This window comes from Phodopus roborovskii, unplaced genomic scaffold (assembly GCF_943737965.1).
Source record: "Phodopus roborovskii unplaced genomic scaffold, PHOROB, whole genome shotgun sequence".
Lineage (NCBI taxonomy): Eukaryota > Metazoa > Chordata > Mammalia > Rodentia > Cricetidae > Phodopus > Phodopus roborovskii.
In genome coordinates this window covers 36462924-36478068 of record NW_026126511.1, presented here as the reverse complement: position 1 = coordinate 36478068, position 15145 = coordinate 36462924, and the positions used below count along the sequence as shown (strand labels likewise).

The following is a 15145-nucleotide window of genomic DNA, read 5'->3' as shown; positions in this document are numbered from 1 at the left end:
ACTCCCTTGAGAAGAGCTGGCCTTTCCACTTCCTCCTAATTGCCATCCCCTGAAGGAAACCACTCCTCATCTGTGTGTCTTCCTAAGCAAATGTTTACCAGTTAATAGAAAATTGCCCAGAAAGATACATATGGAACAGTTCATGTTGAGAGGAGTATTACATAGGACATCACTATTTTATTCTTTAAATTTTTCTGTTTTTTATTCCTTTTCATTATATTCATGTATTACTTCTATGATGAAAAATGAAAGCTGTTAAATAAGAAGAAATAATTATTTTAAATACATGATTAACTTAGCAAAATTTATCTCCCAACATTACTAGATCATTGCCTTGTGATCTTGTAAATGGGACTTACATGCCTATTATAGCCCAGTTTCCCCTGGATTCTTTTTACACCGCCTTTGTTAGTGCATGGTACTAACACACTCAGTTATAGGAAATGGGCTTGTGCAAAATAATGCTTCCAAAGTACATAGTGGAGACTCAGGGTGTGTACATTGCCTGTGTGAATGGATATGTGCATGGAAAAGAGACTGCTCACTCACCCAAACTTCAGAGTACCAAGTCAGGCATGTGAAGGTATGGTAAAATAAAGGTAGAAAGTCTGCTAGCTCATACACAGTTTCTAAGACACACCAACGTTTTATTTCCAAATGGGTTCTCCAACATGAATTATTCATAAGTCTGAATCATATGGATCTAAGATAATTATGTATATTAAATATCCATCTGCAGTACTGTGGTAGCTCTTAAGATCACCGTGGGTGCTTTTAAGAAGTACATTTCCAGATTCTACTCTAGATATACTGGACCATCTAAAGCCTGATCCCAGTAGTCTCTAAAAAGCTCTATTGATGAACCTTAGTCTTACAGATCCATGTAGGTAGAGGTATGGGCATTTGGAAAACTATTGTCCTAGGAAGCTACAATGGAATTCACTTGGACTCTCTTTGCTCAGTGCAATGAAAGTGCTTGTGCCTTTTCTCTATTTGATAAACTATTTATGCTTTGTTAATTTTTAAAGGGAAATGAAATACTATAGAGACAGTTGCAATGCTATCATTCTCTATCTTTTAATCCTGTCCTGATGTGTCACATGTTAGTAATCTTCCCCTCTAACCACTGGAGACACACCTACAGGTGAAAAAATTGTGTTTATTGTTGAAGCAAAGCAGAACAGATATTATAGAGAATAGCAAAAAAAAAAAAAAAAAAAAAAAAAAAAAACAAGGGGAGGACCATTTGAAAGAGCCTTGTGTAGGATTTGAACTTTGGTTGAGTAATTTGGAGAAGAGTCTAAATAGACAGAAGGTGGCATCAAGATGCGGGGGCATTTTATGATTGTGTATCTTGATAAACCATCAGTGTAGGGATGGCATGTCAACACGGGGAAGGAGTTATGACTGGTAAAGGAGTAGGAGGCTCTCACTGAGTTGAGGGTAGATGAGGGTAATTTGTGGGTTACATGATTACTTTGCAAGAATCAGGTGCAGCTGTTCAAGATGGAACAAGTCTTTGTAGGACTCGATCACTCCACAATAACTGTTAGGTGAGAGCATCAGATCACTTCTCAGATAAGAGACCCTCTCATGGATTCATGATTTAAATGAATTCATTTCCTTCTTCTCTCCAGTGTCTGCCTTTCCCTCATGTTTTTCTGCTTTCCTTTCTTTTCCTTCCTTGTCTTGGATACTTACTGAGTGCTGGGTCTGTGTCCTTCCCAGTTCTCCTTAGGTGTCAAGAGTCCCCTTATTACTAAGCATCTAGACTTGTACATGTATTCAGCTTCACCAGGTGCTGTCAAATTTCTTTCTCCAGTTTGCTTGCCTATCAGCTATTCATAAGACACGTTCTGCCAAATATTATCCTTAGCACTGGGCAAGTCTCCATACTTCTGAAGTATTTTCTGACTTGTGTGTGGTGGTGTCTTATAACGCTCCCATTTTCAGTTGTTACTGCGCATGCATATTCCTCTGTAGGAGCAGCCGAGTCTCCTGGCTGAAAGTGTGGCCTCTATGGTTGGGATGTCTGGGTCTGACTCCTCCTGGTTCTGATATTTGCTAATTGTGTGACCTTGAGCAATTGAAGATGTTGAAATTTTATCAAGGTTGTCATGAAGTTATAAATGTAGGGATCTCCCAACAGGGCTTGGCACATATGATATTATATAAACTCTAAGCCATGGTTGCCACTTGTGTTATTAATTTTGTTTCTTTTGCAGTGAAGTGCATATTTTTATCTCTTTCCCACTTGTAGGTTGGGCTCTTTGTCTTTTTGAAATTTGTTTTATAGTGTTCTTCATGCATTTTGCACAATAACCCTTTTATTATGTTTCTTTGCTTATAAATATTTTCTGTGGTTTTCCTTCTCCTTTTATATGTAGAGTTTGCTTTTCATGTATTAACACAAATACACAGAGCTATAAGTGTAAATAAAAATGATACACCTTAGTATTTGGCATAAATATGAAATATGGTATAATGTCTCTCAGCTGGCAGATAGATGCAGTAAATTGGCACCTCTTGCTTGCATTTTTTTAACCTAAAGATAAAGAACCTATAGTTATAGAATAAATGTATTGTCAACAACACAAACATGACCAGGCAGAAACGATGATTTAGTTATGGCCTTTGGAGCCACATCTGATTTGCAGAGGACTTTGTTTTGTTTCCTTATTTCATTGTTTGCTTGGAGCCAGCAGTGTAAGCTTGCAAAGTTTTAAAACTAATTGTCAAATTATTTCACATTAAAAATTTCAGCATTTCACTTACAACAGTAAAACCTAGGCTATTTGGCATTCTAGCTTGTTATCCATTGGCAATGCGGGTCTGTAGCTAAGTAACAACTGACTCCCTTGCATGGGGAATAATTTTCCAGCTTGTCAACACCCCCAACATGGTCAATATTCTCCCTGTCTTTGACCTAACTGGCAGATATCACTTATTGCTATGTATAATCTCCCATTTTCTCTACCCATTTACATTACCTGTCTGAACCCTGCAGTCAACTGTCTGTGTGTTTGATTAAAAAAAGGTAAGATATGGTAAAACTGCTGACCCCCCCCCAACAGCACAGAAACCACTAACAGGGGGACATTCATCATTTCAATGAGGGTGACTTCGTAATTATAATGATATTTTAAACATAATTTTAAAAACTGGTAGTTTTATTTTTATGTCATATATTCTGATGTTCACTAGCAACATAAATATCCATCAGTAAGAATGTTAAGTATGTTATACTTATATGGTAGTATTCTCTCCTATTTTTACATTGTTGATTTCAAAAAGCCAAGCTGTGTGATGTTATTGGTCTCTGTCTATTCCGGGCAAGGTAAGCAATCCTGGACTAGTGCGCAGGTTGCTTGCTGTCATGGCTGAAGTCTCTTGCTTCTTGGGGCTCTACACTTTGACTCACTGTGAGTACTTCCTTTCCCAGCTCAGAGTTAGAGTCTTCTAACTCTGCCTAAATGCCATGCTCTACCCAAGACATCAGTCACCACGACGTTGGCATCTTTTTTTTCCTTTCTAATTCCTTGAATTGTCTTTTCCCCTGAACTTCGGGCCAGTGGTTCTTATTAGATGCCTGTGCTTCCTTCGATGCCCATGTCCTAAGCACTTGATGACTTGAATCTCAGTATTAGCAGAGGAAGATTGGAGAATGAGGAGGATGATGGGAGCAGACTACAGGAGTCTGGAACAATATGAATCGGGCTTGTTTGAGATGGTGTAAGGAGTAAAAATTCCAGAGGTCACAAAGGAAAAGGGAAAAATGAATTAGTCAAGTGTAGGCAGAGTGAGGCAGTGCTTAAAGTAAGGGTGAGGAAGCAATGCTAGTGTTTTGTGCTTGATACAGTTGAGAAGAGAAGCTGAGTTGAGGTTTTGATTAAGGAACAAAGGCCCTATTACATGTCTAGTACATGTCTAGTATGTCTAGTATATGTCTAGGCCAACTTTTTCAAAGCTAAAAAGAAATATCAGAAATGTAATGTAGTTTGAGACTACAGTACTATATGCATTTGGGTTGTATGTATGTAACTGTGCCTGTTAACATGTGTATGTAGATGCCTGTGTACATACATGTGGAGGTCAGAGGTTAACTTTAGGTGTTTTCTTCTATAGCTTTTTTTAACCTTAATCAATCAATCAATTAATTAATTTAAAGATACAGGATATCCCTATATAGCCCTAGGTGGCCTGGAACTTGCTATGTAGACCAGGCTAACCTCCAACTCACCAAGATCCCCCTGCCTTTGCCTCAGGAGTGCTAGGATTGAAGGCATAGGCTATCACCTCATGCTTTAATCTAGAATCTCTTATTGAATCTGGAACTCACTTACTGGGCTAGGCTGGCTGGTCAGGAAGCCCCAGGGAACATTGGGACAAGCGCTTTGTTGACTGAGACATTTCCTCAGTCCAAGTAGCACTTTTGAACCTCCAAGAAAGGAAGTTCATCTCTTCCCTTGAATCAAATGCAAAGCCGTGTGTGTGTGTGTGTGTGTGTGTGTGTGTGTGTGTGTGTGTGTGTGTGCATATGTGTGTTGTGAGATGTCTTTCTGCATCTGGATAGAAGGGCTATCTCTATTTCAGAATCTTAAGGGGTTCACAGTCTGTAAATGGAGAGAACTGCTGGCCTGTGGGCTCCTTGTGTGCTGTTTTATGAGTAGTCATCGCTATGTGGGAGATGAGATGACTAGAGAAAGACTCCTGGAGGGCTAATGGCTTAATGTAAAACTGAAGTGGAGTGAGATGCTGCCGGGGATTAGTGTTCCCCAGGTCTATACTGAAGTCTGATGTCAAACCCGAGATATACACGGAGGAAATTAAGCACCATCCTGTGAAGTCACAGGGAGGATTTATCTCCGCCGATAACACAAAGTGCAAAATCTGAAATAACAGGTTCAAATTTCACAAACCTAATTTTGTATTTTTAAAACATATGCTGTGCAAGATGCTATCTTGCAAAACCACTTAGTCTGGATTTTCTACCGCACCCTGATCTCTCACCCTTTGTTTTCTCCAGGATACTTTTAGGCACCACCCCATGAAAACATAGGCTGGTTTCCAAAGGCACAGTAAACAGTGCTGTTTCTAGTATTTTTGTTTGTTTGTTTGTTTTGAGCACTAACACCTATTTGCTTTCCTCGTAGCAAAACTGCTGAGTTGTTGAGCAGACTCGACACAGACCTGAGAAACAGAAGTGCTTGTCAAATTGCTCCTCATGCTGGCCAGTCCTCAACATGGGTGAGTGGAAACTCATGCAGGGTACTGTCTGGCATGGTGTGGGATGTCTCTCTGTGTGCTGTGAATATGTTTTATTACCACTGGCTAATAAAGAAGCTGGTTTGGTCAATAGCCAGGCAGAATAGAACCAGGTGGGATATCCGAGCAGACATGGGAGAAAGAAGGCAGAGTCAGGGAAATTCTGCAGCTTCTATGTGGGGTAAGAAGCCATGGATCTTGTAGTAAAATATAGAATAATAGAAATGGGTTAATTTAAGTTGTGAGAACCAGCTAATAGCCTGAGATAATAGGTCAAACAGTTTGTAATTAATATTAAGCTCAGAGTGGTCATTTGGGAACTGCCTAGTGGGAGAGAAACCTCCAGTTACACTGGCACCTTTTGAAGAATTGTTTAGAGACCAAAGATTAAGGGCAGAGTGACAGATACAGCACAGAATGACCTGAAACCCTGACCCATCCCCACCAACTGCCCCTTGTGATGTAAAGTAATGCTTGTATTATGTATGTATTATGTACATATTATGTATGTATGTTACCATAACATAGGCATCCAAAAAATCCTTATTTTAGCCAGCCATCCAACCTATACCCTGCAATCTCTTACATTGTACAGAATAATGGGTTTCATCCTAATATTTTTATGTGTGGATACAATATATTTTTATCATATTAACCTTTCCCCATTAACTCCATGTTCCCTCTATCTAGTGTTCCTGGTTCTTTTTCTTTTCCCAAACAGCCCTTGCGTTTTCATGCTGTGATTATTTTTAATCTTGATTCTTTGTGTGAGAATATACATTTGCCATTTAACTGTTGCTTATTTCATTTAACATTATAACTTCCCATTCAATCCAGTGTCCTGAGGACAGTACAATTTTGTTCTTCATGGCAAAAGATAATCTGCTATAGTATTTCTACCACATTTTGTTTATCCTTCATCCTCAGAGAGCTGCTTAGGTTGACTCCATGATTTAGCAATGGTAAATGAGGGTAGGTAAGCTCGGCCAACCAGGTATATTGTATGCTGACATTGGTTCCTTTGCCTCACCAAAACATTTATTTCTACATATGATTCTAATAAAGAGAGACAAATCAATACTGGGAAAGCCGTGTGCTGAGCACAGAGCTATGCACCATCAGAAAGCTCCAGTGCTTTTAGAGAAAGAAGGGTGTACGTCAGGCTGTGTTCAGGCTCCTCCTGATAGAGGACACCTGAGCGGAAACTGGCAAAAATGAGTTAGGAAAATGAAGAGAGTCAGCCCAGGTGTCAGAATTAATTGACACAAGGAACAAGCGTGGTACTGGGAAGACGACTCACAAAGATGCAAGAGAGAAATAAACCAAGGGCGCAGGGAGTAAGCAGGCCCCTGAGGAGCTTTCCTCAACTGAGGTATCAGTGGCAAACTGGGTGGGGCAGGTTAATGTCTGCTTTGTGTAACACCTCCGGCTCCCCAAAGCTAGCCACATCACCTGGACCAGTGGTTCTCAACCTTCTATTGCTGTGACCCTTTAATATAGTTCTTCATGTTGTGGTGACCCCCCCCCCAGCACAAAATTACTTTTGTTGCTACTTCATAGCTGTAACTTTGCTGTTATGAATCATAATGTAAATATTTACATTATGGTCTTTGGTGACCCCTGTGAAAGGCTCACCTAACTCTCCACAAAGGGGTCATGGAGAACCACTGGCCTAGACAATGAGACACCTTGAAATGGCCCCAATAGGAAGCTGGTGAGGCTCCTGGCAGAAGAGCCACCGAGAACATTCTTGTGTCAAGTTGGAGGACTGTGGGGCCTGATGGGCCTGAAATGAGGAGAACAAGGAGGGTTTGAGATCTCTTGTATTTTCCTGGGACCACACAGACAATGGTATGAAACATAGATCCAAAAGGATTGAGAGCAAAGAACCTTTAGACTGGCTCTGGTGTGGGTGGCAAGCGATGAAGAGACTTGGTTATTGCTTGCTAGCTTGGAGGATACATGATGCCACTCTTGGAAAAAAAGAAAAAAAAAGATCGATCTTGCTTCCTATCCTGTAGTTATTCTGTTTTATTCTTTCCCTGTTTCTGATGTGGTGTTGTATACTCTAGACTTGTCTTTGTGAGCTCTGTAATCGTGTCACCCAAAATCCATCATCTCACTCCCCTCCCTGCAGAGCCCTGAAGGGGAGAATTGAAACACTGCAGGTCACAGCATTAAATTATGTGTGGAGGGCAAGTCCTAAAGTAAGTCTGGATAGCCTTGTGGCTGTGAAGGAAAAGAGGACAGCTAGAAACAGGATGGGTTTTGCTTGCCAGCATGGCATACTCTCTAGGTAGGAGCCTTGGATCCTGTGATGGGAAACATCAGTGGGACTGTGTCTGCTTGCTCCATTGATTTCAACTCATTCCTTTGATTTCACAAAACCATCCTGAATTTTAATAGTGCTGCCTATAATGCATCGGCTGTGTCTCCCAGATCTGCACAATCTGTGGATTGATTAGTGCACATGTAGCACCATCCCTTGAGCTATCAATAGGAAATATGGAGCAGGATCAGTCCCAGGATGGTTCCTCATGAGCTGCATGCAAGAGATACTCAGTTTTGACATCAAACTATTCATTGCCAGCGTTCGATGTACTTAACTGAGTTCTTACCCGTAGTGCATTATTCTACTTCTGTCTAATCCATATGCACAGGATTCTGAGAAAGCTTTGTGCAGCCATTTCTAATGCTTTGGGAAAGTCAGATATGCACATTGCGTTTCTGTGAGAACCATTTGTTCTCTGTTAAGAGGATTCTTACTCCAAGTTCAGAATGCGAGGGATGTGTCATTCCCATCTGCCTGTGTATGAGGAGCTGAAAGGACGTAACTTATTTTTTGTCTGTTTCCTAATTTTATTACACTCTTCAGTGCAATTTGTCTGAAAAATCTGCCTCCCCTATATTCTAAAAACTATTCCCTACGCATGATCAATGTGTCTTGATCACACCTGCCCTGCTCTCCCAACTCCAACTCCCCTGGTGGCACCAGCACATCTCTCTCCCAATTTCATGTCTTCTTTTTCCTTTTTAAATTTATTTATTTCTTTTACTAAACTCTTTTTTCATACAGTATATTCTGATATTCTTTCTCTTCCCCCAGCTTCTCCCAGATTCTCTCCACCTACCTCCCCACCCAATTTCTTGTTCTTTTTCTCTTTCCAAAAAGAAAAAGAAAAAGAAACCCCCAACAAATTAAAAAAAAAAAAAAAACACCAATAAGACAAAAGGAAAACAACAAAACTGAACAAAAAAGGCAGATAAGAAAACATGAAGTCTTTTCTGCATTGACTAACTACTTTGGGGATTGGATCTACAGTGTAGGTTCTTGGTTAGGGGTGGGGCTCTGTGTCCGTTTCTCCTTCTTTGTTCTGGAAGGAATATTTGCATGTCTTGTGTATTCTTGTCAGTCTCAATGAGCTCATGTGTTAACATTCCCCCTTCCACATAGATCCACATAGAGGGGAGGGCTTTGACCAAGACATCGAAGGATCGAGTGCTCCAAAGTCTCTCACTCTCTGCACATTGCTTAGTTGAGTTTAGTAAGTGCAGTCCATATATTTGGGAACGGGTCCTCTACCAGAGGTACCACTCTCTGGGAAACATGACTCCATGATTCTATCTTCCCCACCAGGCATCAACTACCAATAACTCCTCAGCTAAGGATGGAGCCTTATAACTCTCCATAAGCTAATCAAAATATATTTTAATATATGCATATATATGCATATATAATACACACATATATGTATGTATGTATGTATGTGTGTATGTATGTATGTATGTATACTGTATAGGTATACAAGGTTGTTTTCAAAATACCTGAGTTGGTAAAAGGAATTCTCAGTGCCAAGCATAGGTTAGCTCCCCATGAGTCCTTACACACATTCCTAATTTGAACATATATCTACCATTGGGAGATAGGGATTTTATAAATACTATGTAATTATATGGATAAAAAAGGCTGCAGGAAAATTCCTTTGTGCATTAGAATAAAGCTCTTTTGAGGTTTAGGACTTTAGACAAAAGGCATCTGCAGAATTTGCTTACACTTAAATGGTGTCGCTCTCTTTAGTAGGCATGTATGTGTTGGGTTATTGTGGGTGCAGAAATCCTTTCTGAAATATGAACACTGGATATTCTCAGCCACATTCTAAGTAGTTTCCTGTCCTTGCTTTTTTCCCCCTCTTCTGCAAATATATATATATATATATATATATATATATATATATATATATATATATTCTTTGAGAACATTGTTTCAATACAATGTGTTTTGTCATATTTACTATCCAGCTTTTCTCAGACCCATTCCTATCTTTTCCTATCCATCCAACATTGTATCTTCTTTTGAACCTTTCAAGGCCTATAGTGCAGCTCAAATATTCTTGATTGTGTGGCCTCCTACAAAAGCATGACCAATTTACTAGAGGCTACACTCTTAGAGAAAACTCTCTTTCTCTTTCCCGGCAACTATTAATGGCCAATACCTCCTCAGCTATGTGTGGGACTTCATGCCAACTCCCTTCTCCATTAAGGTATTTGGTCTGGCTTGAGTTTGCATGGGTCTTGTGAGTTCATCTGTGCAGCTTCCCTGCTTTCTCCAGAAGACACTGTTTTCTTGTAGTTATCTGCTGCTGACTCTTACTCTTTCCACTCTGTTCTGAAATGACCCCTGAGCCTTGGGAGGAGGAGTGTGCTATAGATGATTCATTTAGGGCTTAGTGTTCTGTTGTCCCTTATTTTTTGCACCTTGACTAGCTGTGGGTCTCTATGTTAAACCCTATCTATTGCCGATAGAATCATCGCTAAGAGCATTTGAGAGGAGTGTTGATCTATGAGAATAATATGTCATTGGGAATCAGTTTACTACTCTGTCAGTTTAGCAGCATAATAGTAATGGTTTCTTATCTATGCTCATGAATTGTTTAGCCTTATGTTCTTGGCCCAATAATAATGGTGCCTAGTGTGGATTTCATCTTGTAGAGAGGGACCAAGATCCAATCAAAATCAGTGGCTTGCTTCTATGATATTTGTGCCACTAAAATTACAGCCCAATATTCTGTTTCTCACAGTCCTTTAGTGGCTCTCAGAATCTTCAAAAATAAAGTAAACAATGCCCTAGTTTTCTACTCCCCACACCCCTACATACCTCTCTCCCTACCACACCCCTACTCCTTGCTTCTGTTTCTTTAGATGCCCCCTTACCAGTCCCTAAGGTCTTGGAGGACTAGCTTTGATTTTTACTATTTCATGTGTGATCCTTGGACCCACAGCATTGGTCATCTGGGAACACACAGAGATGCAGATACATCTGAATCCCCACTCCAGACCTGAGTCTGCACTTGCTGTTGAATACTGTTGAATGTGCATCCAGTGGTTATCTGCTCACTCTGATCTACACACTCCATATGATAGACTTGTTTGCTATATTTGTTCATGGGTCATGTGATCAGTGTTCATTCCTTTAAAATGTTACATGATGCTCATGTCTGAACTTCCTCCACTCTGCTTGTCCTGTTTGCATCCAAACACTTCGAAGTCCCTGTATTTTCTGTTGTTGCTGTAATAAACTGTAATTGGTTTATTTTTTTACTCTTTGCTCTCTGGGGGTCCACCACCCAGCTCCCAAATGAATACAGGGAGAATTATTCTTACTTTTGAATGCTTAGCCTTAGCTTGGCTTGTTTCTAGCCAGCTTTGCTAACTTAAATTGTCCCATCTACCTTTTGCCTCTGGGCTTTTACCTTTCTTTATTCTATATCTCTTCCTTTCCTTGTTACTCCACGGCTGGCTGTGTTGATGGGTGGCTGGCCCTTGGCAGCCTCTCCTTCTCCTTTTTATACTCCTCCCTCTTTCTATTTATCCTGTCTGCCTGGAAGTCTCACCTATTTCTCTTTCCTGCCTAACTATTGACCATTCAGCTCTTTATTAGAACAATCAGGTGTTTTAGGCAGGCAAAGTAACACAGCTTCACAGGTTAAACAAATGCAACATAGAAGAACACAGCACATCTTTGCATCATTAGACAAATGTTCCACAGCATAAATGAATGTAACACATCTTCAACTAGTATTCCACAATAACAAACCACTGCAGATTAAAAGTGGTTATCTGTGAAGTACAGACAAGGCTGAGAAGGACTGACTGTTTCCTATATAAGTCAATGCAATTAGTCTTTTACACTTCTGGGGGCCAGAAATCCAAGATGAGTTTGAAGACACTAAATGAATCTATAGGGCTGGTTCCTTCTGTAGAGACTGTGGGCATCAGTTCCTTGCCTTTTGCAACCTCTTGTGACTCTAGGCATGGATTGGCTTCCTGCCCCATGTTGCATTAGCAAGGTGTCTTATCCTCCCTTCTCCCTGCTCTGACCTTGCCTTGTTGCCATGTAGACCTTTGGAATTACATTTGGTCTACCTAGCTACAACAAACTAGTCCCTCTCCCCCATCCCCAGATTCCTCCTTTCTTTACCGTTCCTATTGTCTTATGTAGTGATATTAGCTTATTCCAGGGATCAGGGTGGAAACAGCTTTGGGAGACCACTTTGGCTCCCTTTAGGTTTTGGGCAATATCCCGTTAACAGGTATATATCGCTGTCTCTTGATGACTTCCAAACCTTGCTGACTCATTTCCTCGATAGCGCCAGTGTTCTAGGCTTCCCATTTTTATGACCTGTCGTAGTATCTTTTCCTTGCCCCAGACAGTTAGTTAGTATACTGTGGTTACGTTTTCTGTCTTTTGCAACTTGTAAACATTTGGGAAGATTCTACTTTATTTTTGCATTTTCCTAATCAAATGTCCAAAGGGAACTGTCTTTAGCCTTTTGGCTGCCCCACCCAGTGCTTCTTAATTAAAGGTTGCACACGGTTCCCATCTTGTGGCCCTCGTCTCTCTTGTTAGTTCTATCCTCCCTGTTCAGGTATCTCTCCCCTGCTCTGCATGCAGCTTGTTCTTCGAGCCCACAGCACGGGGGTTGGTGCTGGAACTTTCCTTTAGCACAGGGGGTCAGGGCCTCCTCTGCACAGTGAACTGATCTGGGGAGCTTTAAAACTTGTCCATGCCTGGGTCACATCCCCAGAGGTCCAGCTACAATGTGACCTGGCCCCGAGGGTTTTCAAAGCGCCCAAGGCAGCTGTGAAGTGCAGCCATGGTCGGGAAGGACTCTCTGAGGATGTCTTGGGAATCGCCTTTATTGCCTTTTCCTTGGGTGTTCGCCGATCTCTGGATCTCCTTGGCTCATGCTTTCATGCTCTGTCCCTTCGTTTTGATGTAACACCTTGTCTAAAAGTTTTGCTGCTGAAGACGCAGGGAAGACAAATGTGTTCAGGCCCATCTGTGTCGGATGCTATTTTTATCCACTCCATCCCTCACCACTTTGCTTGCAGTTCCAAACTAGAAAGAAGTTTGTTTCTGGGCTTTGATGGTCCTTCTCAATACTGTCTCCTGAGAAATCCAAGGGCATCTGGATTCTGGGTCCTATAGGAGCTTTTTAAACCTGCTTTCCCTGGGAATAATTTAACATCCTCCTTTCTTCTCCTGATATTCTGTAATGGTGTGACTGAGTGTGAAGGGTTTTATTATTCATTTTCAATTTGGAAACTCATTTCTAGTCCTAGATAACTTTCTAGTGTTATTTTCTTTTTATTCATTCCCCTTCATTTTCTCCTTATAGGATTCCCATTTCTCTAATCCCAGGCCACCTGGATTTATTTTCTAACTTTTTTTTCTTTTAAGCATTTTTTTCCTCCTTGAATTTATCTTCCAGTACTTTTAACTCCTGCCTGCTGACACATTTTCTTGACTTTATCCTCCAAGTGTTTTACAGATTTGATTGTTTTTGTGGAGAAGGGGACTCTTTTTCATTTCCTAGGAATATCTCTCCAATGCTTTCAAAAGAATGCAATGCCTTTATCTTTTGATAAACAGGCAACAGTACAGGAGATACGTGAAAACTCCGCGGAGGGCATCAGCATGCAGGATTCTGTGCAGCCTTTACCTGCACACCATTGCCACACACACATACATGCATGGTGCATGTATCTGCCTGCTTTGATTTTTTTTTCCCCAGAGTATACACTTTGGATTTGCTGTTAGGGTTGAGAGAATTAGCACTTCAATTTTCAGAGCAAGGGCAGGCACATGGGGAAAAGGGTTATTTGGACTTTCTAATAATTTCTTTTCTTTCGTCTTCCTGTGACCCATCTGGCTTCCCAGATAGCTGGTGCATCCTATTATGCCCTCCTGCAGCTCTAAAGAAAAAAAAAATAAAGCAAGGGGGCTGTCTGTCTTGTGTTTTCAATGTAAAATGTCTCCCGTAGGCTCATGTGTTTAAACACTTGATCCCCAGCTGCTGATAGTGTTTGGGGAGGTCATGGAACCTTTAGTCCAGTGGTTCTCAATTTGTGGGTCACAACTCCCCTTTCACAGGGGTCAGATATCAGATATCCTGCATGTCAGATATTTACATTTCAACTCATAGCAGTAGTGAAATTACAGTTATGAAGTAGCAGAGAGATAATTTTATGATTGAGGGTCACTATAACATGAAGGACCATGTTAAAGGGTCAAGGCAGTAGGATGGTTGAGAACCACTGCTTTAGAAGGTTGATTTCACTGTAGGAGGTGAATAGCTGGGGGCAAGCCTTGAGGTTTTACAGCCTGCCCCTTCTCTGTTCTCTTTAGAAGAGTTCGGTCTAGAGTCTCTTCCTGACTGTGTAATGTGACAGCTGGGTTCCTGCTCAGGCCACTTTACCTTCTCACCAGGGAGGAATGGGTCCCCTTAAACTGTAAGCCTGAGTAAACTCTTCCTCCTTTCAATGACCTCATCTGGCACAGGCACGTTGTCACAACAAAGAGAAGAGTAATTAGTCTACTCAGTGCTGTCCTCTGTGCCTTGCCAGATTTCCTTGTATTGCTCATCCATCCTCTTCTTGTTTTACTTTTTGTCTCTTTATCAGTTTGACTTGATAGATTTCCAGAAGATGGGTCAAGACATGGTCATAGGAATGGACTTACTTTGACCTTGTAACAACATGGCTTTTAATCTTAAGATGGAGTCAGGATGGTCAATCATACATAGGCAATGCTCTTATAACCACTCAGTCAACTCTCCAAACCCAACTTCTCTTGGGTTTGGTTTGAACCTGTGCAGGTCTTGTACATGCTGTCTCAGTCTTTGTGAGTTCATATGTGAACCAGCCCTGCTGTGTCTTGCTGATACTGTTTCCTAGAGTGGTTTACCACCTCTGGCTTGGACAATCCTTCTGTTTCCCTTTCCATGTAGACAGATCCCTGAGCCTTGAGGGGTCAGGCTTTGATGAAGACATCCCACTTAGAACTGAATCCTAGCTGACACCGTATGATTTGACATTTGTTCATAAGATGGTATTTTCCTTTCTTCTTCTTTTTTTTTTTTCTGAATCTCTCTTTTTTTTAAGTTGAACATGATTTTTTTATTGATTCTTTGGAAATTTCATACCATGCACCCTAGTTCATCTACAAGTCCCCCCAAATCCTCCCTTTACTCTTGCAGCACCCCAAAAATAAAATTAAAAAATTAAACCAAACCAAAACAGAGCAATCAATAAACCAAATAAACGAAACAAGAACAAACCAAACCAAAAATAACAACGAAAAGTTCCCCAAACCTGTTCCCTTTTCCTTCTTTCCTGCCTCTTCAACACCTCTTCATTTGTCCTGGGGGCATTGGGAATGGTGTGTCATGTAGTATATAACCTTTTGTCAAATCAGCTTTACTAGCAAATGCTCATTGCAGTAAGCCACTGGTCTGGTTCAAAGTCTCTGGTTTTTGGTATACCCTCACCACTGGGTCATCACTGAAATTCATTCCTCTGTGGGATATCCTGTGGTTGC

At 40.9% G+C, this 15145-nt stretch overlaps 1 protein-coding gene across 1 annotated transcript in view; it reads left to right on the top strand.

Moving 5' to 3' along the window:
* The window catches only part of Epsti1 (epithelial stromal interaction 1), a 93490-nt gene that overhangs the window by 52456 nt on the left and 25889 nt on the right, over nt 1–15145 (top strand). The window contains exon 7 of the mRNA XM_051195347.1: nt 5154–5247. Within this exon, the coding sequence (XP_051051304.1) occupies nt 5154–5247 (94 nt within the window). The remainder of the gene's footprint in view (nt 1–5153; nt 5248–15145) is intronic.